The sequence below is a fragment of the Puma concolor genome, chromosome B4, assembly GCF_028749965.1.
Source record: "Puma concolor isolate L17-30 chromosome B4, mPumCon1.1.hap2, whole genome shotgun sequence".
In the NCBI taxonomy this organism is placed as follows: domain Eukaryota; kingdom Metazoa; phylum Chordata; class Mammalia; order Carnivora; family Felidae; genus Puma; species Puma concolor.
In genome coordinates, this window is record NC_141673.1 from 19,633,199 (window position 1) to 19,658,021 (window position 24,823).

The following is a 24,823-nucleotide window of genomic DNA, read 5'->3' on the forward strand; positions in this document are numbered from 1 at the left end:
AAAGGCTATTTTCCATTGGATATTCTTTCCCGCTTTGTTGAAGATTAGTTGACCATATAGGTGTGGGTCCATTTCTGGGTTTTCTATTCTGTTCCATTGATCTATGTGTCTGTTTTTGTGCCAGTAACATACTGTCTTGATGACTACAACTTTGTAATATATCTTTAAGTCCAGAATTGTGATGCCTCCAGCTTTGCTTTGCTTTTTCAAGATTGCTCTGGCTATTCAGAGTCTTTTGTGGTTCCATACAAATTTTAGGATTGTTTGTTCCAGCTCTGTGAAAAATGCTGGTAGAATTTTGATAGGGATTGCACTAAATCTGTAGATTGCTTTGAGTAGTATAAATATTTTAACAATATTTGTTCTTCCAATCCATGAGCATGGAATATTTTTCCATTTCTTTGTGTCATCTTCCATTTCTTTCATAAGTGTTCTTTAGTTTTCAGAGTACAGATCTTTTACCTCTTTGGTTAGCTTTATTCCTAGGCATCATGGTTTTTGGTATTGCTGTCATATTCTAAAATGAGAAAACTGAACAAATGAAGTAATTCGAGTTTTCATGATGTCATCCTTCATCAAGTGGCATTAATCATTCATGCTAGTGTAACATTACCCTGTATTAATAAGGAAACCACATAATGAACTTCTACCAAAGATAGGTAAATGTGATTAATTTCAGTAAGATTTATTGGGTGCCTACTACGTGCTTGATTTTTCTTTCCTGAGTGAACAATACTTCAGGTCATGGGAAATACTTGACTAGCCAGGGTCAAACAAAATGTACGAAAAATATTTCATTACCTCAACCAGTTTTTCCTTTATAAAAGTAGAAAGTGTATTTTTCTTGCTTTCCAAAAAGCTACATTTAAGTCATATTCATAAAAGTGGACTCACGAGCAATTTCACACTCTTAATAACAGTAGTTTTTCCACCTGCCCACAGTTTACCAACAATAATATATGCTAGACAGTGAGAAAGACTGTAAGCTATCAACATAATATCTATACTCCTAATTTTCTTTACTTTTAATACTATTTGGGGTGCCAACTAGATCTACCTAAAAATTACTTCCTGGCTTCCCTTGCAATAAGGAATGATTTTGTGACAGGTAGATAGACATACCTTGTGTGGCTTCAACTGATGTGTGCTATATTTTGCCTCCCCCCCCCCCCGACCTCTTTTCAGCCAGAAATACAGATATGATGACTAGAGTTGCAACAACTACCATAGTGATGTTGGAGATGGAAGCCGGTACTAAGTATGGCCAAGAACAAAGAGAGAACCTAGTTTCTGGTGACATGTGGAGCCACCACACTGGCTGTGCTCTGATTATTCCCAAACTCCTCTTTGCATAGGAAAACTAATCTCCCAATTTATTTGCCTCTATTGTGAATCTGTTATTCCACTAATTATTAACCAATGCAATAATTCCTTTGATTATTATGGGTACTGGCAGTGTCAGTGTCTAACAATAAAAAGCACACACAGATATACCACCTAGAGAAGTCTAAAGGAGGTTACAAAAATCAACAACAAAAAGAAAATTCTCAGAGGTGTGAATTACACTTCATACCCCCTTCCATATTAAAGGAGAATTTCTAGGACTTAACAGCACAAGCAAGACTTGCTGATTTGAAGGGAAAAATGAAATTAAAATAATAAACAATGATAAAGTGCCAGTCTCCATGGCACTTCTAGAACTTTCTATGGAATGTTATTGGCAACAGCAGCGGCGGCAGCAGTACTGAAAACATTTATGAGGCATCTGTATAACTGCAAATTACACAGAGGTAAGCAGGGTTTGAATCAATTTGACTGCTTCCTAAGGAACAGTCATATATGTACATCACAATATATGAAGAGCTTCAAAGACACAATGATTGCCATCAACAAGAAAAATATACTTCTTGGCAACTACCAGGACACATCATTTGTTTCCATCATTGGCAAGATCTTGGCTGGAATTCTTTTGGATCAGCTACTGTTCAATGATGGCAACTGTGTACTCTCAGAATAACTGTGGCTTTAAACCACAGGGCAACTGACATAATCTTTGCTCTATGTCCGAAATAAAAAAAATACAAAAGGCAGTCTGCATATTACTAAATTTATTAGCTGCACAGAAACTTTTGACACTACCTGTATACCTGAACTATACATTACTATGTAACTTTTTGTGCCTGTTTTGTAAGGATCTAAGAAGTTGGTGAGACTGTACATATTCGTTAATTAACCAGTGGTTGTTTAAACAGCTACTTTATATCCAGCATTATGTAGATTATAGCTATTTGTATGATTGACTATTTAATGAGTATCTCTCCCATTAGAATATAAACTTCATACAGAAGGGCCTGAGGCTCTCCTGCCAACTACTGAATTCCTAATGGCTAGCACAGTGCCTGGCATGTATTATTAGATACACAGTAACCATCTGTTGAATGAATAAAAGCACAAGAGAACTACAAAACACAATCCTTATACTTTCCCTGGGGAGACAAAACATAAAATAACTGTTATCTTGTTATCTAGATCAATCTTCACAGTTCCCACTGTCTAGGGCAGTGCTGTCCAGTAGAATTGTCTGCAATGATGAAATGTTCTATAACTGCACTGTTCAAAATGATAGTGACTAGCCATGTGTGACAACTAAGCACTTAAAATGTGGCTAGTGCAACTACACTATAGTACTCTTTATTCATCTTATGCTACATAGCCTCATTTGCTTTTTATCAAAATTTCAGTTAAGAATTTTCTTGGAGTTTTAGGGGCACCCGGGCGGCTCAGTTGGTTGAGCATCCGACTCTTGATTTCGGATCAGGTCACGATCTCAGGGTCATGGGATTGAGCTCCATATCAGGCTACATGCCGAGTGTGGAGCCTGCTTAAGATCCTCTCTCTCTCCTTCTGCTCCTCTCCCCCACTCACATGCTCTCTCTAAAACTAAAAGTTAAAACATATATATTTTTTTAATTTGAAAAAATAACTTATTGGAGTTTTAAGTAGAGAATGGGGAATCCTAACTTATGGTTTTCCATTAAAGTGTCTCTTTGCCACCACTACCACTGCCCCCAAAATATACACAACTAAAAGAAATCTAACAAGACGTTTAACAGGTTGTTTACCTGGGAATTTCACTACACAAAGTTGTAAAGAAAGGGATTAGAGAGTTTAGCCATTTTTGACTACATGGAGAATTAACAGCATTTCAAGTACACAGTAGTAAATACTAAAATCAATCAGTCTAAACCAAGCATTTAGAATACAGAAAAATCCACAGAAATATTATCTCCACATAGTGTTAGATAGGCAGACCATATCTCAGCAATCTGGGTGGCTCACTGGACTGTCACATTGCAGAACATTCATTGAATTATTCAGTATACATTTATTGAGTGCTTACTATGTGCCAAACACTATTTAAAGCCTTGGGGATATAGCAATGAACAAACTGATAATATCCCTGTCCTCATGGAATTTACATTTTGCTGGACAGAGAAAGCCAGTCAGCAAAGAAATAAGTAAAATAGCATGTCAGGTGATACTAAGTTCTAGGAGAAAATGAAAGTGAGGAAGAGGGGCAGGGCATAACAGGAAAGGGCTGTGTAGGGAAGACCTTACTAAAAAGATGACCTCTGAGACACAACTTAGGGGGTAAAGGGGCAAGCTGGCAGATACCTGGGGAAAGAGAGTTTCAGGCATGGAAACCACAAGTTTAAGAGACAGCAAATAGGCCAATGTGCCTGGAACTGAGAGAGCAAGTTGAGAAGCGCAAAAGAAGACATCAGAAAATCAGAGAGACCATCAGATCAAGGAGAGGTTTGGACACCACTATGCAGCCTGAAGTTTTTTGACGTTTTTTAATTGAGAAGTGAAGTGATTTGGCTTGCATTTTCAAAGGTTTTGAAAAGACTGCTGGTGGGGGGCAGGGGGAAAAATGAAACAAAACAAATTCCCCTGTCCTCAGTTAGCTTATATTCTAATGACCAGAAGCAGGTATTTCTCAATCACAGAAATAACTTTTCTTAACTCAGTTATTTATATAACTGAATTTTGGAAGAAGAGGAAATAGCACAGTGAGCTTACATAACATGGTCACGTGTATGTAATACCTTATTTGGAAAAAAGGGTCTGTGCAGATGTGAATAAATTAAGGATCCTGAGATGAATAGATATTCCTATATTATCCAGGTGGGCCCCAAATGCCATCACATGAACCCTTAGAGGTAAGGAGCAGAGGGATATTATGGACAGATACACAGAGGAAAGACACAGAGAAGACCTTATGAAGACAGAGACAGATGCAGCCAGCCACAATGCCAACAGCCACCAGAAGCTAGAAGAGGCAATGAAAGATCTTCCCTAGAGCCTCTGGAGGGACTGTGGCCCTACATACAGCTTGATTTCAGATATCTGGCCTCCAGAACTGTGAGAAATAAATTTCTGTAGTTTCAAACCATCAAATTTATGGTAATTTGTTACAGCAGCCCGAGGAACCTATCATACTTTGTATTGTCTGTCATCTTGATTAACAAAAATGTATTCATACATTTACCTCTTATTTAATGAAAGTCTACCATATGCCAGATTCTGTTCTTAATACCAGGGTTAAGAAGGTAAATAAAACAAAGTCCTTACCCTCCTGGACACTGGGGAAAATGGGCAATAAACATATACACAAATAAGATAATTTTAGAAAATAAGAAGCACAGTAAAGAAAATGAAAAGATGAGATAGAATACAGAATGACTTAGAAGAGGGCTCCTTCAGGCAGTGGAATCAAGGAAGCATCCTCAGAAATCATGCCACGTGAGCTGAGCCTCAGGATGATGAGGGATAAATGCCCATACAAATAATAGGAGGAAGATGCTCCTGACAGAGGGAACAGAGTAGGGCAAAGGTCTAGAGCCAAAAATGTTATCTTGGCATATCAGAGGAACAGAAAGAAGGCCAATATGGCTAGACAGTGATCAAAGACTGAGGGAGAGAATAGTAAAAAAACTTAGCAAGCAAGACAAAGGCCAGGCGACACAGAACATTTGTATCAATTACCTACTGCTATAATAATGCTGTGTAACAAACACACACAAAACTTTATGTTTATATAGCTTGTGCTTCTAGAATCAGCTGAAAGTCTGTTAGGCAGCTCTACTGACCTCAACTGGACTTGCTTTAATGTCTGATGTTTGAATGGGTATCTGCTGATCTAGGAAGGCCTCAGCTGTAGCAAGGGCTCTGTTCCATGTGGAACTCTCTCCAGTGGGCTAGCAGAGGAATGTTCTCCTGGTGATGGCAGAGGTTCAACAGAGAATCCTCAATGTGCAGGACTAGTTCAAGTCTCTTCTTGTGTAATATCTACTAGCTTCTCATTAGTTAAAGCAAGTCACCTGACTGAGGTCAAAGTCAAGGAGTGGGCAGGTCACCCTGCCCACAGTGGGAAGACAAAGTTACATGGTAGGGATACAGGGAATGATAAACAATTGAAGTCATCAAGACAAGTTTCTGCAGATACATAAGGCCTTGGTAAAGTAATGAATGTAAGAAACAATTATTTTCTAAATAATAATGTAATACAAATGTTGTAGGAGTTCAGAAAAAGGTATTTGACTATAATACTCAGAGAAAGCTACAAAAGAAGAGTCTTGAAAGGTATTTTAGTTTTAGATGGGCGAAGGGACAAGATGAGGGAATTTTAAGAGCAGAGAATAACAAGAACAAAGTCATGATGGTAGAAAAGAGCACTGTATTTACACAGAATGAAGACTAGCATGCATACCAATATCAAGATGTTTCCATCTGATCCCATCTCTATCACAAACAGAAGAAAATGAAGTAGAACAAACGAATCTCATATGCATCCTACATAATAGAAACCAAAATGTTTTGAGAGTCTAGAGTTCTCAATGTGATAATCAAGAATGTCTGAGGGCTGAAGACAGCCATGAGAGTACAAACATAAGATTCCAAACATGTGCAACAATGAAGTCTCAATGCAGTATTTACCATAATGGTGAAGAAACCTGAAATTATGAATCAATGTATACAATATAACAATCCTTTTTGGTAACCCAATGTTGAAAGCTATCATCACATTGTTATTTTGGAAGCATGCTATCAGATGACTCCAAAATTGCCAAGAATCAAAACAATATCCAAGAATTTTCTTTGCAAGGCAACTGAAAAATTTGGCCACAAACATAATCTCAAGCATGTTCATGTAACTCTTGATGTTACTTATATCTTGATTCACGGCATTAAGGTTTTAAGGCAATTCTCAAGAATTTTCTAAGCTCTAAAAACTGGTAATGTGTAATTCACTAGAACAGGCTCTTCATTTGACTCTTTAAACAATTTTATTAATTCTGCTTATATGACACTAATAGCAACATCATCATCCAGTAATGAGATCCTGGGAAACAGCCAGTCCACCAGTGTTCATAGACAGAGATGAATTAAAATCTTCATACATAAATAAAAAAGAGGAAACCTTATGCAAGGCAGCCCCATAATTCAAATACATATTATAGAGATATAAATATTTAAATCAATTAGCAGCCGTGACAGAACAAAGCTTGAGGATACCAATGTTTCTACTCACTTGGTCTCATATTCACTGGGCTAATTTCAGTAGAGCATCACCAACTCTCCCATCTTCCACCTACCATCCCACAAATCCATTACATTGAGCATGGTGACAAGATACCCTACCCACCCACACTGTATCTGCAAAACTGAAAAGCTTTATAGCCTCTACAACCCTCAGCTGGGCCCCATATCATGAAGAATCTCTAGGCCTGAGAATCTCTATGAGCCTGAGCCTGTGTGCTGGGAGCCTTGTATCTCTCCCAAACCCTCAAATTACAGACTCAAGTTGATTCTTGAAAAGCTTTATAGCCTTCACGACCCTCAGCTGGGCCCCATATCATGAAGAATCTCTAGGCCTGAGAATCTCTATGAGCCTGAGCCTGTGTGCTGGGAGCCTTGTATCTCTCCCAAACCCTCAAATTACAGACTCAAGTTGATTCTTGAAAAGCTTTATAGCCTTCACGACCCTCAGCTGGGCCCCATATCATGAAGAATCTCTAGGCCTGAGAATCTCTATGAGCCTGAGCCTGTGGGCTGGGAGCCTTGTATCTCTCCCAAGCCCTCAAATTACAGACAGACTCAAGCAGATTCTTGAAAAGCTTTATAGCCTTCACAGCCCTCAGCTGGGCCCCATATCATGAAGATCTCTAAGCCTAAGAATCTCTATGAGCCTGAGCCTGTGTGCTGGGAGCCTTGCATCTCTCCCAAGCCTTCAAATTACAGACTCAAGTTGATTCTTCACAGAAAAACTAGAATCAACTCATCAACTAAATTCAAACTCTTTGAGGTGTAACCTCTCAATTCCACTGCTGCATTCTGAGTGGCCTAAATGCCCACCAGGAGCTACCCTTTCCTGTGTACTACGTAAACACCACACACAGAAACACCACCATCCTCTTCTAAGAAGTGCTAGGACTAAATCTCTTGCCAGCCAAATCCACCTTGCCATATACCCTGCTGTCCTTGTTCTGCACCCAAATGTGAGCCCTCCAGTCATCCATCTTTCCGACACTGTCATCTCCAAACAGCTCTGTGCTTTCTCTTCTCTCTCTCTCCAATTTGTACTACACTTTCTGGGTAATAAACATACTTATACCCTCCTCCATTTCACTGATATTTTAACCACCATACATACTTAAGGGTTGGAAGGGGAATGAATGTCCTTTTTATTTCACACTGTCAATAACATGTGAAACCTTCTGTTATTTGAGTCCCACAGATTCAGCAATGACACTTCTTTCTCTTCATTATCATCATGATATAATATCTTCCACCTTTAAATAGAAATATTCCCCTGGTGCCACATCCTCTTCTATCCACAGCCCAATTTTTCTGCATTCCTCAGCATAAATTGTTGGCATTTTGTTTATATTTAACATCTCCACTTACTCTCTTCCAATTCTTTCTTAAATCTTCTCCTACCGGGGTTTGGTCTCTATCAGCATCATTGAAACTTCATGTAGGTCACCAAGGACTATCCACACAGCCAAATCAAAGATGAATTCTCAGTTCTTATCTTATCTCACCCAGTTGCATTTGGCACAGCTGATCACTGTGCTTTTCTGCATTTATTGAGATGATCATGTTTTTACTCCTTTATTAATTTAATGTGGTAAATCTGATTTTTTTTGAAAGTTAAACCAGTCTACTTTCCTGAAGTAAACCTCACCTGGTCAAGAATTATGATTCTTTCCACATAACTAGTTTCTACTAGATAATATTTTGTTTAGAATTTTTACATTTTTTTAAATTGTTTTTTTTTTTTTTTACATTAATTTATTTTTGAGAAACAGAGTGAGACAAAGCATGAGCGGGGGGGGGGGGGGGGTGGCAGAGAGAGAAGGAGACATAGACTCCAAAGCAGGCTCCAGGCTCTGAGCAGTCAGCACAGAGCCCGACGCGGGGCTCGAACCCACCAACCGTGAGATCATGACCTGAGCTGAAATCGGACACTCAACTGACTGAGCCACCCAGGCACCCCTAGAATTTTTACATTTTTGTTGATGAGAAGGATTGGCTTACAATTTTTTCTTATTGTAATATCTTTGTCAGGTTTTAGTGCCAAGTTTATGCTAGACTCAAAGTAAGAGCTGGGGAAATAGCAGGATTCAGAGAAACAGAACCAAACATGTATACATACATACATACACACACACACACACATATATAGGATTTGTTATAGGGATTTGGTCTCCTGCAATTGTGGAATCTAACTGGGCATTCTCCATAAGAGTGTAGCATCCAATACTGGAGTCCCCAGGGCAGACAGTTGGGAGGGAAGATAGATATAAAGTAAGGAAGAACAGGAGAAGCTGGAACCCATACGCATGAGTTGAAAACAGTGAAAACAGACTGAAACTCATATCTGATCTTGCTGTATCTGATATGTCCTGTAGGAAAGCTAGTGCCCTTTATCACAGAACTACACACACACACACACACACACACACACACACACACACGCATGCACACGTCCCAGGAGTTAGAAAAACTGAAAGTGAAAAAGTCAGAAAAACTGACTGCTGCCTAAGCCAACCAGATGAGCCAGCAGGTAAGCAGAATAATGTGTAAGCTAAATGAATGCAGATTCACACTTCTGTCCTCTAAATCTCTTACAAAATGTCTCTTGTGGCCAACTCCAACTAGAAACATACAGATAAAGGGAAGGAAATTTTGGAAAATATAGTTCAGCCTAGGTAAGGTGACAGATTACAAAGCTACCACAGAAACTGTTTCTTCTTTTTCTATTGTCTGATAGAATTTTTGTAAGATTGGTATTATTGCTTGGAAGAATATACCAATGAAGCCATTTGGGCCTGGAGTTTTCTTTGAGACAAAGGGTTTTAATTTATGGATTCAATTTATTTAGTAGATACAGAAATGTTTAGATTTCCTATTTCTTGTGGCAGTCTTAACGTCTTTTTTTCCTACAGCATTTGTCTGTCTCAGGAGTCAGCAAACTATGTCCCTCAGGCTATCTGTATTTGTGCATAAAGTTTTATTGGGACACAGCCATACCCAGTTTTGAATCATTATGCACAGCTGCTTTCATGCTGCAAAGGCAGAGCTGAATAGATGTGACTATACAGTCCCCAAAGCCTAAACTATTTACTATCTGGCCTTTTGCAGAAGGAGTTTGCCAACCCCTCATTCATCTCATCTAAATTTATTGGCAAAAAGTTGTTTATAATATTCACTTATTATCTTTTGTAATATCTGTAAGATCTATAGCAATGTTCTCTTTTTACATTCCTGGTATTAGTAACTTGTGTTTTTTGTCTTTCTTTCTTAAGTGGTCTTGCCAACAAGTCATTAGTTATTATTCTTTTAACTTCGTAAAATTTTTCTATTCTATGACTGCCTTCTATTTTATTGATCCCTATTCTTATATTTAGTAACCTCTCCCTTTTATTTTCTTTGAGTCTACTTTGCTGTTCTTTTACTAATTCCTTAAGACATAAGCTTAGATAATTAATTTTTCAATTATTTTTATTTTCTAAAATACGCATTTAAAGCTATATATTTTCTATAAGCACTGCATAACTAAACCCCATCTTTTGCCATATTTTTGTTATCTTCAGTTCAAAGTATCTTCTAATTTCTATTGCATTTGCCTTCTTGAACCATACATTATTCAAAAGTGTGTTGCATAATATGTAAATATCTGTAGATAGCCTTAACTATTTTTCTATTAATAACTTCTGGTTTAATTCCAGAGCGATAAAAGAATGTACACTACAATTTTATAATTATAAACATGAAATAAAATATCCAAAGCAGTTTTGAAAGTGAACCAATTTGCGTCACTTATACTCTTGACTCCAATATTACTATAAAGCTATAGTAATCAAGATAATATGGTACTGCAAAAAGAATAAACAATTGGATCAATGAACAAATTCGAGGATCCCAAAATAGGTATGTACTTTTGGTCACTTAGTTTTTAAAAACAGCACCAAAGCATCACAATGAGGGTAAGAAAATCTTTTCAACAAATGGTACCTAAACAGCTGTATATCCATACATAAAAAGGAAAATAAAACCCTACTTCATACTCACATCATACACAAAAACTAATTTGAGGTGGACCATAGACCTAAATGTAAAAGCTAAAACCATAAAGGTTTAGAGGAAGTATAGGGGAATATCTTTGTGTCTTGAGGTAAGCAAGACACTTTTTGAGGTAAGACACTTTTTGTGTCTTAGGACACAAAAAGTAATGATAAAGGAAAGAATTGATAAATTTTATCAAAATTAGAAACTTCTGTTCATCTAAACACCCAACTAAGAAAATGAATAGTCAAGAGAGAGAAAAAATACATACACACACACACACACACACACACACACACACACACACACACACACAAACACAAAGCAAAGGATTTGAATTTAGGATATTTAAAAACTTGTTACAACTCAACAATTAAAAAAAAAAATCCCTCCCCCAAAAAAAGAGCAAAAGATTTAAACAGACACCTCACAAAACAAGTATGTGAATAGCTAATAAGCACATGAAAAGTGCTCAGTATCATTAACAGAGAAATGCACATTAAAACCACAATGAGATATCATGTTCATCTATTGAAATGACTAGAATTAAGAAGACTGACAACATCAAATGTTGGTGAGGATGTGGAGCAATTGAAGCTCCAATAAATTCTTGGTTGAAGTGTAATATGGTAGAATTACTTTAAAAAAAACCAATCTGATAATTTCTTATAATATCAAATATACATACCCTATGACCCAGCAATTCCATTCCTAGGTATTTACACAAGAAAATAAAAACATGTCCACAAATAGACTTGTACAAAAATGTTCATAGAAGCCTTATTTATAACAGCAAAAACTAAAAACCAAACAACTCAAAAGTCTATCAAAAGGAGAATGGATAAACCAGCTGTGATTTATTCAAACAATGGTAATAAAATGGAAGGAACTATTAATTCACACATCATAGATTCATCATAGATGAATGTCAAACATGCTAAGTGAAAGAGGACTTACACAAAAGACTACATACTGTGTGATTCCAGAACAGGCAAAACTGATTCACAGTGCAAAAAATCAGAACAAAGATGGTCTCAGACACAGAACTGGGGTAAGGCATGGAGATGGGAGAGTGGTGGCAGTTAATGATGAAGAGGCAAGAAATAACTTTCCAGGGTGATGGCAATATCTTACCTTGAAAGGAGTTTGGGTAACATAGATATATAGATTTGTCAAAACTTACCAAATGCACAAATTGTACATTTTTTGTAAAATTTTAACTTAAAAATTTGTAAACAAATATTAAATTGTACTTAATGATATGCATACTGAAGTATTTAGTAGAAAATATATTGATACATGTATTTTGAAATGCATTAGAAGAATAAGATGATTAGGGTGCCTAGATGGCTCAGTCAGGTTAAGCATTTAACTCTTGATTTCCACTCAGGTCATGATCTCAAGGTTTATGAGTTGAAGCCACACTAGCATCATGGAGCCTGCTTAGGATTCTCTCTCTCTCTCTCTCTCTCTGTCTCTCTGCCCCTCACCTGCTCATGCTCACTCGCTCACTCTCTCGCTTTCTCTCAAAAATAAATATATAAACCTTAAAAAAAAAAAAAAGAATAAGATGATTAATGGAGAGATAGAAAGATGGGTAGATAATAAAACAGGTATAGTAAAATATTAATGGTAGAATCTAGGTAGAGGTATATGGGTTATTCACTGTATAAATTTGAGGAGGAATTTAAGTTTTCTTATATCTTTTGGTAATAACTGAGCAATCTTGGCTGTTAGATTCATTAAATTAGCCATTAAGAAATTCAGGGTTCTCAATAAAACAATAACCAATCCCTTCGGTTTGCACTGCACTTAACTGGCATCGTATGGGAAAGATCTGTTAACTGGAGAAAAGAAAAATTTGATAAAGCAACTTACAAATACATGGTGTTAGTAGTTCTTCAGAAAATGAAGATCACATTTGATATAAACCTTTTGCCTTTCCAAGGTTTTCTGAACCACCCAAGTCCATCTGGCAAGAGTTTTTCTTCTTCAAAGTTCCTTTCTACCACTTGGGGACACTTCATTTTCAGCATCAATGGAAAAGAAATCTACTATGCTCCACTGCACATCAGAGTAACCAATGTTTCAAAAAAAAGTTATCATTTAAGAAAATTGGAAACTATCTCCATAATTAAATGATTATGGGAAAACCTCATACTGTTCAGAGTCTAAGACAATTTAAACAAAATAAAGGAAAACATTAACTAACTTTTCTAAACTGTTTAAATGGTTTGAATTTGGTCCCAATTTTGGGTGAAGATCAGCCAAACCAATTCATGCAGTGAAAATTTAACACAAAATACATAATTATAAATATTTATTATACTTCTAGAATAGCAGCTAAAAAAAAAAAATTACCATTAACAAGGACTTTTGTAGATTAAATAGCACCTCCAAAGCAGGTTCAAACCCTGGGGAAAATCAAGGCACAACTAACATTAAAAAGATAAAGAAAACTCTAAGAACAAAGTCAGAGGAGTTCAGAGTCTTTTATTTAAATGCTCTCAGAAAACATATCCCTAATAAGATTTAAGTAGTCCCCAAAAGAATTAGCAGCTCTTTCCATCTCTAACAAAACATACTTACAGAAATCAGAATATTAAACAGTACCATTGAAGAACGTGAAATATAGCCCTATAACACAAAAGTTAAAAAGGATATAATTTAGCATGCATTATATATACATTTTGCACAAAGATTCCCTTGCAGAGAGAATTTTATACTAAAGTATGAAGTGATATATCAAACTCCAGTGATATGGCAGACTACTTACGTAGAGACCACCTCTCAGTAAAAAACATCTTGACAAAATACTTGACAAAAACATCTTTTATAAAGTATGGCTGGACGGGTGGTAAAATAAGGGAAACCATACGAAGCTAGAAAAGAAAAAAAATTCCACAGGACTTAACAAGGGTTACAGACAACATTTGCTCTGAGAGATTCTGTGAATTCCTGGTGGCCTAGCACCTGGTTTTAATGACCCACATATGCTGGGACAGAAGACAAACCTTAGGACCCAAGTAAAATGAGAGCTCAGATCAGAAAATCCCACATAAAGCTGGGAACCCCATAAGGAAGTAAACGACCAAAAAAAAAATCCAGCCTGTAGAAGGAAACAAGTCTATGTTGGGAATGGCTCTAAGAAAACAAGGGAGGGAGATGGGGCGGGTGGAGAAAAAATATATACTGTCCTGAGAATTCCTAATGACAAAGGCATACTGACTTAGTTTGGTATTTGTACTGATGCTGTGGCCTGAAAAGCCTCAAGCAGAAATTTTAAAGTGGCCCTGGGTTGCTAGTGCTCCAGGGGCCTGGCAGAAGCCAACACAAGAATTTCAAGAACTCCTTTGGATACAGTTCAATGAATATATACAAAAAATGAAAATTCACTAAACACATGAAGAAGACACCATAAACTAGGGATAAGCAGAAATAAGAAACTATAGAATCAAACAGACAAAGATAGCAGATACTAGAATAATTAGATACAAATATAAAATCAATGTTTAAGAATAGATTTAAAGCAATAAAAGATTTCAAATTTTTAAAAATGGAAAACCATTTTTAAACTGACCAGGCAGATATGAAAAGGAACCAAAAAGAATTTTTAAAAATAAAAAATATAAGAAATTAAAAGTTCAACACAGATTAAACAGCAGATTAGATATAAGTGAAAATGCACTGGTAAGCTGGAATATAACTCTGAATAATTATTTAAAATGCACAGAAGCAGAAAGAAAAACTAGGAAAGAGAGGGTTACAAGAAATAGAGGACAGAGTAAGCACAGAGGCCCAATATTATATTGGGAATTCCAGAAAAGGGAAAGGCAATATTCAAAGGAATAATAACTAATAATTTTCCAGAATTCATAAGAAACACTCAACCTCAGATTCAAGAATCTAAGCATAAATTAAAGGAAATCCAAACCCAGACACATCATGTGAAACTGCAGAACATCAAAGCCAAAGAGAAGATTTTAAAAGCAGACAGACAGAAAATAGAGATTACCTATAAAGACATCATGATTAAAACCGACAGCATTGATAGCTCACTAGTAACAATGAAAACCAGAAACTGAAATAATAATGTACTAAGAGAAAATAATAGTCAAATAAATGACTGTATAGACACGGACACCATTTTTTAAGAACAGCAAAATACATTTAACTAAAACAAAACAAAACTTAGTTCATAACTAACAGACCCTCACTAAGTTAGCATCTAACTCAGTATACTTCAGAAACTTGTATTTCAGAAGGAAGACAATTACCAAACAAAGATCTCAGATGTAAAAAGGAATGGTGAGGAAAAAAAAGTAAGCTTGCAGGTAAATCTAAACAAGAGTTAACTGCATAAAACAACAGAATAGTGTCTATTTCATTAAAAAAATCAAGACAGAACTTAAATCTTAGAAAATAATAGCAATGGGGGGACTGGGTGGCTCAGATAGTTAAGCATCTGACTTCAGCCCAAGACATGATCTCACAGTTGGTGAGTTCGAGACCCACATCAGACTCTCTGTGCTAACAGGTCAGAGCCTCAAGCCTACTTCGGATTCTGTGTGTCTCTCTCTGCCCCTCCTCCATGCGACTCTGTCTCTCCCTCAAAAATAAATAAACATTGGGGCGCCTGGGTGGCGCAGTCGGTTAAGCGTCCGACTTCAGCCAGGTCACGATCTCGCGGTCCGTGAGTTTGAGCCCCGCGTCAGGCTCTGAGCTGATGGCTCAGAGCCTGGAGCCTGTTTCCGATTCTGTGTCTCCCTCTCTCTCTGCCCCTCCCCCGTTCATGCTCTGTCTCTCTCTGTCCCAAAAAAAATAAATAAACGTTAAAAAAAAAAAAAAAATTAAAAAATAAATAAACATTAAAAAAATAACATAATAGCATATAAATTAGGAATAATGGTAACTGGAGCTAAGGATTTGAAGGTGTTTACCTTATTTGGGAGAAACGCAGAAATACAGATTAACTACAACATAAATAACTAAAGATGATATTAAAATGTCTAGGGTTGCCTCTAAAAGAACAAAAACAGATTAAATTTAACCAGAAGGCAAGAAAGGGAGGGTGGGGTGAGGAAAACATATTAGAACAAACAAAAATCACAAAAGAAGACAGTGGTAATGAATCTCAGTGATTCAGTAAACAGAATAAATATAAATAGACTAAAGTCTCTAAGTAAAAGACAGAATTGTCAGACTAAAAATTCCAAACTTAGCTACATGGTATTTACAATAGGTATATCTAAAACATAAAGATACAGGAAAATAACAGTAATAGACACATTATTAATGCTGCAGAGGGTCATGATACATGATTTGGCTTATAAGCAAGATGAAACAATTTCTAATTTGAGTGTCCTAATAACATAAGCTCAAAATAAATAAAGCAAAAATTGCAAACTACAAAAAGAATTAGGTAAGTCCATTGTAGTGATTTGTGAATCTCTTTCTATAATAGATAGTTCATGTGGACAAAAAATGAATAAAACATCTAAGATTTAAACAACATATTATCATGTGTCATCTTATGGAGACTTATAGAACCCTGATCTCAACAATAATGTATACATAGTCTTTTCAAGAATAGACAGAACTTTTATGTAAAGTGAAGATATTATAGGCCATAAGGCAAGTTTCTCTATGTTGAACTATATGAAATTTGTATTTGTATGTCAAAAACAGTTGAAAATCATTACATATTGTTGAATCTAGATTTCAAATACTCTACAATTTATAGACCAAGACTTCTGACACAACTTTGTTGAAAATTGGTAGCCCCTGCCCCCAAATTTCAATTCCCATATATTTGGAATGTTAAAAGTACCTAAGTAACTGAGGGGTCAAAGAAGAAATAATGAAAATAATAAAAACTTAGAATTAAACACTGAATATTCACTTATCAAAATTGTAGGAATTAGCAAAAATGATACATAAAAGGAAACATATAGCTTATTTTCTTAAAGTCTAAATATTAATGATTTATTCTTCTAATGTAAGAACTTATAAAAATTAAAAAATATCCCCCCAAAATAATAAACAGCAGAAATTAATAAAATAGAAAAATATAATAAAGAGCAACAAACCAAAAGTTTGTTTTTGAGAAGGCTAACAAAACTGATAAACTTCTAGGAAGCCTGATCAAAACAGAGGGATGAAAGAGAGACAGGCAGAGACTGTAAGACTACAAGTAAACATAATTAGAATAAAATATAACTACAGATGAAGCAAGAATTAAAATATTTAGAAGAAAATATTATTAATAACTTTATACTAGCAAATTTGAAAACTTTAGTGAAATGGACAAATTCTATAATAATACACATTCCTGAAACAAACTAAAAAAGAAACAGAGAAGCTGAATACTCCTACAGTCACTGAACAAAGTGAATTCATCGTTATAAAAAAAAAAAACCCCAGCAAGAAAACACCATACTCAAATAGTTTTTACAGGAGAGAAAAGAAATGCAATAAACATATTCCCCAGTTCATTTTATGAAGCTAGCATAACCTTAAAGCCAGACAAAGGCAACATAAGAAAGAGAAAGTACATATCAATCTCACTCATGATAATAAACGTAAAATGTACTAAATCAAATACTATCATATTGACTCCAATTATATTTTTAAAAGGTTTGTTTCATGTACACATGGTTGATTTAACATGAGAAAAATCTGTTCATTTCATTTACTAAAGATCGAAGGAGAAAAATGATATGATCATCAGCAAAACATTAAAAGCATTCTCTCTAAAATCAGTCATACTGCAAAGATGTCTGTTATCTCTATTCCCAACATTTACTGGAGGTTTTGGTCAGTATTAGTGTGCATGCTTACACAGACAGACACACAGAAGAAAGACACACACACACACATACAAATACAGAAGGGCTTGGAAGGAGGTAATAAAATGCCATTATTTTATTTTTTATATCAATTGTCTTCATGGAGAACCCCAAAGAATTAATACATTTATAAACTATTTGGAATTAAAAAGAATCTAGAAAGTTTTTTGTTTATAAGAGCACTACACAAAAGCCAAATGCATGTTTATAACCAACAATAACATTAGAAAAGGTAAATTTCTTAAAAATACCATTTATAATAACTAAAATAGTTTAAGTATAATTATAAAGAATTATAATCCTTTCGACAAAAACATGTAAGAACTTTATGAAGAAAATAGTAAATGTTATTAAAAGATTAAAGAAGATCTAAATAAATATGGAAAAGTACCATGTCCATGGATAAGAAAATGAATTATCCTAAAACTGTCAATTACCCTCTAAAATTAATCCACAGAACTAATACTATTCCCTTCAAAATCCCACCAAAGTTTCTCACAGAACTTGAAAAGATGATGTTAAGATTTATATGAAAAAGAAATGGACAATAGCCAAGGAACTGCTGTAGAAGAAAAACTGGTGGGTGAGCAGGCAGCTAGGAAACTTGACCTACCAGATATCAAAAATTATTTTAGAATTATAATAATTAAGATTGTTGATTTGGCAGTGAAAGAAGAGTTCAGAAAGAGACACACATGTATACAGAAAGTTGATATACTGCAGAGACAGCAGTGCAGATTAGTAGACACAGGACAAATTATTCAAGAAATATGTAAAAACATTTGGAAAAAGTAAAATTTATCTCTATTCTAAATCATACACAAAATTTCAGATGAATTAAGAATCTAAATGTCAATGTCAAAACATTTCAGCTTTAGAATGTATAGAAATATGATAATGATCTCAAGGTTGGGAAAGATTTCTAAATAAAAACATGTTGAAAGTACTAATCATATTATGAGGGAAAAATTTTTAAACAATAAAATTTAGCAGTTTGGTGCACCAAAAGAACCATAAAGGGGTTGAGAAGACAAGTCACAAAATGAGAAAAAATATATAAAACACATGTAACTAACAATAACATCTAGGATATAAAGAACTCCCATAAATCACTATGAAAAAGACAACCCAAAGAAAAATGGACAAAGATTTTTTTTAAGGGGCATTTTACATAAGAGGAATGACAAATGGCTCATAAATATATGAAAAGACATTCAACTTCTTTGGTAATTAGAGAAATACAAATTAAAAGGACAATAAGATACCCAAGTATTGGTTAGGACATGGAGCAATGGGAATTGTCAAACCCCTGCTGGTGGGCAGATAATTGGCTACCACTATTCTGTAAACATTTTGGCATTAGTAAAGCTGAACACGTGTATTCCATGACTAATTCCACACCTAGGAACATACCCTAGAAAATTTTTGCACATATATACCAAAAGACAAATACAAGAATGTATTCTCCTACTTGGAGGGGTCAAAATGAGAACTTAATTGCAAAATGTTTAATTAACCATTATACAACATATTCACCCAAAATTAATATTTATAGAACACATAAATACTCTTTTCATGGACTTCTTATTCATTGTTAAATTCATAATTAATATCCTCTTGTAAATGCAGAGATAAAACACAATGACAAGCCAATTTTTGATAAGGCATGAATGACTTTTTGTTCACACTGACAGGCATATATACTTTAATTACCAAAAACTAAACTGAGCATTTATGAAAGAAAATCCTTTTGGAAGACTACTTCAATTTAATCAGGATTAAAAGTAAATAAAACCTTTATCATCCTTAAATAAAATAACTTTAGCTTTAATACCATGCCTAATCAGAAAATATAGAGAAGAAAACAGTAAGAGTATGGAGAGCCAGGTGTCCCATGGTCTTCCTTAATAACAATCCACTTTCAAGAGACTGTAATCTATTCAACAGAAAGCATTCTACCAAGGATCTTAATCAGATTCTGAGAAAATACACACTCAAAATAAACAATATGCCACTAAAACCAAAACAATGTAGGTATTAGCAGCTATACAAGAGGTTAGCCTCTATCTGATGAGTCATTTCTAGAATGATGAAAGTCTACGTCTTTGAAGTGCTTTCTATTCAAACTGGAAAATATATAAAGGTAGGAATCACTTTCAAAGCAGGTTGACTTGAGAAATTTTCCTTCACTTTACATACTTTTATTTGACTCTATGCAAACATCAAACTAAGAATGGCAAAAATGAGTCTCTCTTCCTACATATTAATACTAACTTTTTCTCTGTTTTCTCAAGGCATTTTACTTTCAGCATCCAAGTCCATAAGAAATTTAGAAGATGACATGGTATTTAATACATTTAGGCTGGGGAAAGCTTTTCAGAAGGATGATACTCCTCAAAAATCAGTCGTCGTTCCTTCTCTGGAACAATATAAAAATGATGAGAGCAGTTTCATGAACGATGAGGAAAACAAAAATTCAAAGGTAAGTGGCAATGGGACTTATCCTTTTTTCAGTGGAAATCTGAATGATGTTTACAATGCTTTTGAAAGTAAAATTTTATAAAAATATATGCAAGCAGTCACATTATGCTTTAGGACAACTGATGAAATTTCGTACCATAGCAGGTGGTTTTTCCATTCTGGACAACACCTCTTATCCAAAAGGTTTTTCCCAAAAACCTGTATCTAATGTATTTTTAAAGAGTCAAAACAGTACAGAGCCATCTTTGAAATGATCAGTGAGAATACTATACAACTATATTATAGTTCTATTCCCAATAAGACAGCTAAAACACAAATCAACCTTTTCTTTACAGAACACAGGCTCCAAACATAATTTCTTAAATCATGGTCTGCCACTGAATCTGGCTATAAAACCTTATCTGGCACTAAAAGGATCTGTAGCTTTTCCAGCTGAGAATGGAGTTCAGAATACTGAATCAACACAAGAAAAGAGAGAAATTGGGGATGAAGAAAACTCAGCTAAATTTCCTATAGGAAGGAGAGATTTTGACAGTGAGTAGTCTTTTTAAAATTCAATTCTTACATCTTAATACTATAAAAGAGAATTCTGACTTTAAGTGGATCTGGATCCAATCTTAACAAAATCAAGTAAGACCATGGTTCAATTACACTTGACATTAAGTGCCCCCTGCCACAGATGTGGGATTAAAAAGAATTTAAGAGTTATTGTAATACTGACTTACTCAGAATTAGCTGTATAAGATCCATTCTCTTATTTCTAATAAATTTTGTGTGATAATAATAGTCCTGTAGACAATTTAAACTTTTTTATTCCTTCAGTGCTCAGGTGCATGCTGGGAAGAGTCTATCGACCTTGTTGGCAAGTCTGAAACCTGCTGGACCACATCTTTCCTGAAGAAAACAAAATCATTTAATTGTCTGTCCAGGAAAAAGCCCTTAATGTTACTATGACTTGTATTATTTAAAATGTCTGTTTTAAAATAAAGTAAATAAATCTGTAACTTAAATGATATGCTTTATCTCTGCATTAAACTTTGTGAATATTCTGCATAATTATGATTTATGAGTATTTTTTAAATGCTTAACACACTAACCTTATATACACTTCAGACCAATATAATAAAGAATCATAACTTATACCTTGATCTCTTTCTTAATTTTTTTTAATGTTTACTTATTTTTGAGAGAGAGAGACAGAGACAGAGCATGGGTGGTGGAGGATAGAAAGAAAGGGAGACGCAGAATCCGAAGCAGGCTCCAGGCTCTGAGCTGTCAGCACAGAGTCCGTTGTGGGGCTCGAACCCATGGACCACGAGATCATGACCTGAGCTGAAGTCGGACACTTAACCGACTGTGCCACCCACGCGCCCCTATACCTTGATCTCTTAAAAATTAAGTAGATGCCTTTGGTGAATGGTTTAATATATACAGAAATCTAAAGCAAATAAAAAACAAATTCATAGTCTAAAATATTGAGTTAACTTTGTCTGGCCAGTAATCAATTTGTCCTTGCCTGTACAGTTGTTGCTTTTTGCTACTCTAGCTATTTTGCCACACAATTTATTCTGGAAATTGTTTGATGTCTTAGGTATTTTAAAATTTTTATGTTGAGATGGTTCATTTCCACTATCACAAAGATTATTTTCATCATCTAAATCCACCTGTTTCCTCTTTGAGCTTTTATTTCCTGTCTTACTACTTGATTTCCTTGCAACTTTTTCACTTTTACTTCTGTCCAGATGAACATTTCCAGAACTCGTTCCAACTGTTGGTCTTCTAACAGATGAATTTACACCTTCTGTTATGCAAGATGAAAAGAGGAAAGAGATTACATAATATTTAGTATTATTACCTATGAAAATTTTACAATAAAGTTTAAAATTCACTAAAGAATATTCAAAAATTTGATTTGCAATCACATAACACCATAAATTACATGATTAGCAAATACAGCCATATTACTATCACATTAATTTTCATTTTCCCCATATCACTTTTTACCCATACAAACAAATATTTGCTTTGTTTGAATGCATGACACTTAACCCTTAAATACTACAAGTGATTTCTTAAATACATTTAGTTGAATGAAACTGTGTCCTATTCCTCCTAGATTTGTACATAGATATAACTTTTTAAATAAACTCAGGTCTTAAAAATATAAACCTTTACATTTCACATTTCATACTTTTCAAAACAAAATCTAGTTTTATTTAAGTTGAAACTAATTAATACACTAGAATTAAATTGTTATTTAATTACTCAAATAAGGTCAATTACCAGAAAGGTCATTTTCCATGCGAAGTACATACAAAGGCTCTGATGCTGAATTAACATCATTCCATTTATCCTTGCTTATTATGCAGTCCTCTTTATAAGTACAAGCAAACTGGGATCTAATTAAGGTTTGCTTCATCTAGTAACAGAAAGAAGAAAGTATACAATTTATTTTGATTTATTTTGATTTATTTTTTCATCTAAATAGAAATATACTCTGTATTAATCAAGAGATCATAAAAATTTCCCTTGGGGCACCTGAGTGGCTCAGTCAGTTGAGTGTCCTACTCCTGATTTTGGATCAGGTCATGATCCCAGAGTTGTGAGTTCGAGCCCCATGTCAGGCTCCGTGTTGAGTGCGGAGACTGCTTAAGATTCACTCTCTCCCTCTGCCCCTCTCCCCTGCTCACTCTCTTGCTAAAATATTTTTTTAGTTGCCCTTAAAAATCCCATTATTCACTGGGAACTTTTAACACTTGATGTTTCATAATCTGCAAACTCATTCTTTGCTACAACTGGCATTTTTGTTCTTTTCAGTAATACCACCTTTATGCACATTTAAAAAATTTTTGTAACAGTTTAGAAAAATCAATTTGAGACTCCAGAATATGTGAATACTTAAATATTTAGGAAAATAAGAAAGATGATTCAAATATATCATTCTAGGAAGATGTGACCAAGAGATTTAATGGTCCAATATTCAAAATAAACGCTCACATTTATCTTCAAAGATCATAAGTAGGAGAAAATCAGAAAGCGAAATTTAATTCTCAACCACTAAAAAGGACGTCAAGGAAGTAGTTTTGGAAATGTACTCTGCAAACATAAAACCAGTGGCTGATTTAGGGAAAGAAATTAATTTCAGAACAAAGTAATCTATATGGACAATGCAAATTTCAGTAATTACAGTTGATATATAATGACACTTAGTTATAACTTGCAGATATCTCCAAATTGAGATGTCAAATCCCTTTCAGAAAAAGATGTTTAAATTTAAGATAAATGAGGGGCACTTGGGTGGCTCAGTCAGTTAAGCGGCCAACTTTAGCACAGGTCATGATCTCACGGTTTGTGGGTTCGAGCCCCACATCAGGCTCTGTTTTGACAGCTCAGAGCCTGGAGCCTGCTTCGGATTCTATGTCTCACTTTTTTTCTGTCCCTCCCTTCCTTGTGTTCTGTCTCTCTCTCTCTCTCTCCCTCAAAAATAAACATTAAAAAAAAATTTTAAGAAATTTCAGATGAGTAAATATTAAAGAGGACTTCAACAATTCAAAAATTTAATACTTCAAGAACTACATTATCTGGAACATTACTTACAAAATATTGATTGATACAGTTCATAGTCTAAAACAGCACTTTTTATTTCATATTCAGCAATTAAGTATTATACATTCAGAGAGATCACTGCATTAACTCAGATGTTTACAAAGATAACGGCAGTGAAATACAGACTATGATTTAAAAGGAATTAGATTAATCCAGTTGCTTCATAAAAGCAAGTGTTCCTGTCGTAGACTCTAAGTCTAAAGTTCTTTCTTGGCCAGCAAGAAAGCGGGACGCAGGATTAAAAGCGAGAGATGGCTAATGTCCGGGAAAAGACAAGAGCCCCGAATAAGGGTCCTTGCTCCGTATTTATTAAAATCAGACAGCTTACAAATGTGATGGGCATGCAAAAAGAGACAATGAATCTGTGAACATTAACTCACGGGCATGAGAGAAAAGGGGGTTTTGAAGATACATGGTATTTGGGGTTTGGGTCAATATAAAACAAAATCCTGGCACCTGGTAGATGGGCAGATGGTTAGATGGTTGTTAACGGCAGGACAGGAGGCATCATGTCTGTTTATCTTAGCTAGCCTAAGAGATAAGACAGATGGGGCAAATACCTTCAGGGTTAACAAGACACCTTTTCTTTTGCTAATCAGCTCTGCTCTGGATAGCTTCAGCCCTGGAATCTATAGCCCTATATACCTATTTACCTAATTTGGTCCTTCCTTCCTGTGAAAGCAGCTCTCTGCTATACTACTAAGTTGGGGGATGTTTTTGCCCTGAATGCCTAATCTTGATTACCTCATATACCTTTATATTGGGGGACTTTGCCCCCCTCTCTATTCTGGAGCCTTTGGCCCTCCCTCTCTATCCTGGGGGCCTTGGTCCCTCCCAACTTTAATCTGGGGTCCTTTACCCCTCCCTACTCTATTCTAGGGTTCTTATTCAGTTTACCCAAGCTTGGGTGAGAGCAACCTAAGGCTTTGTAATTGGTGTAAGCCCAGGGAATTTCTAAGCTTATTCCCCACATGTTCCCAGAGTGACATGTTTACGTCCTTCTAATGGTGTCTATGAGAGCTCCAGTTCCCATAACACTAAAAATTATGTTTAATTTGTTTACAAAATTAAACAACTGGAGTTTGATATCTTCCATTTTAAGCATAAAAATTCACAAAATTGAAAAAGAAATGTGAAAATGTAAAAGATCAAACACTATTTGAAATAGTGTAAGAAAGTGGCTCTTGATTATGGATGATGGAACTATAATCCAATATCCTCCTGAATCCACATGAATACAACTACTATTATAC

At 35.1% G+C, this 24,823-nt stretch overlaps 2 protein-coding genes across 3 annotated transcripts in view; one reads left to right on the forward strand and one right to left on the reverse strand.

Annotated features, from left to right (window-relative positions):
- Nucleotides 1–1,716: 1,716 nt before the first annotated feature.
- On the forward strand, nt 1,717–21,020 carry PMCH (pro-melanin concentrating hormone). Of its 2 annotated transcripts, XM_086712521.1 has the most exons (5): nt 1,717–1,790; nt 10,299–10,500; nt 19,778–19,965; nt 20,300–20,498; nt 20,787–21,020. In XM_086712521.1, exons 2-5 carry the CDS (start codon nt 10,473–10,475, stop codon nt 20,834–20,836), a joined length of 465 nt encoding a protein of 154 aa, XP_086568647.1. In that variant the 5' UTR covers nt 1,717–1,790; nt 10,299–10,472; the 3' UTR covers nt 20,837–21,020. The 2 variants fall into 2 exon arrangements, with proteins under 2 accessions (XP_086568647.1, XP_025782630.1); XM_025926845.2 differs by lacking the exons at nt 1,717–1,790; nt 10,299–10,500 and having other exon boundaries at nt 19,669–19,965.
- A 348-nt stretch (nt 21,021–21,368) lies between these two features.
- Nucleotides 21,369–24,823, reverse strand: part of PARPBP (PARP1 binding protein) — a 65,898-nt gene continuing 62,443 nt past the window's right edge. Inside the window, exons 10-11 of the mRNA XM_025926754.2 lie at nt 22,248–22,383; nt 21,369–21,765 (exon numbers count right to left, since the gene is read on the reverse strand). Of these exons, the coding sequence (XP_025782539.2) occupies nt 21,425–21,765; nt 22,248–22,383 (477 nt within the window). The 3' untranslated portion in view covers nt 21,369–21,424. The remainder of the gene's footprint in view (nt 21,766–22,247; nt 22,384–24,823) is intronic.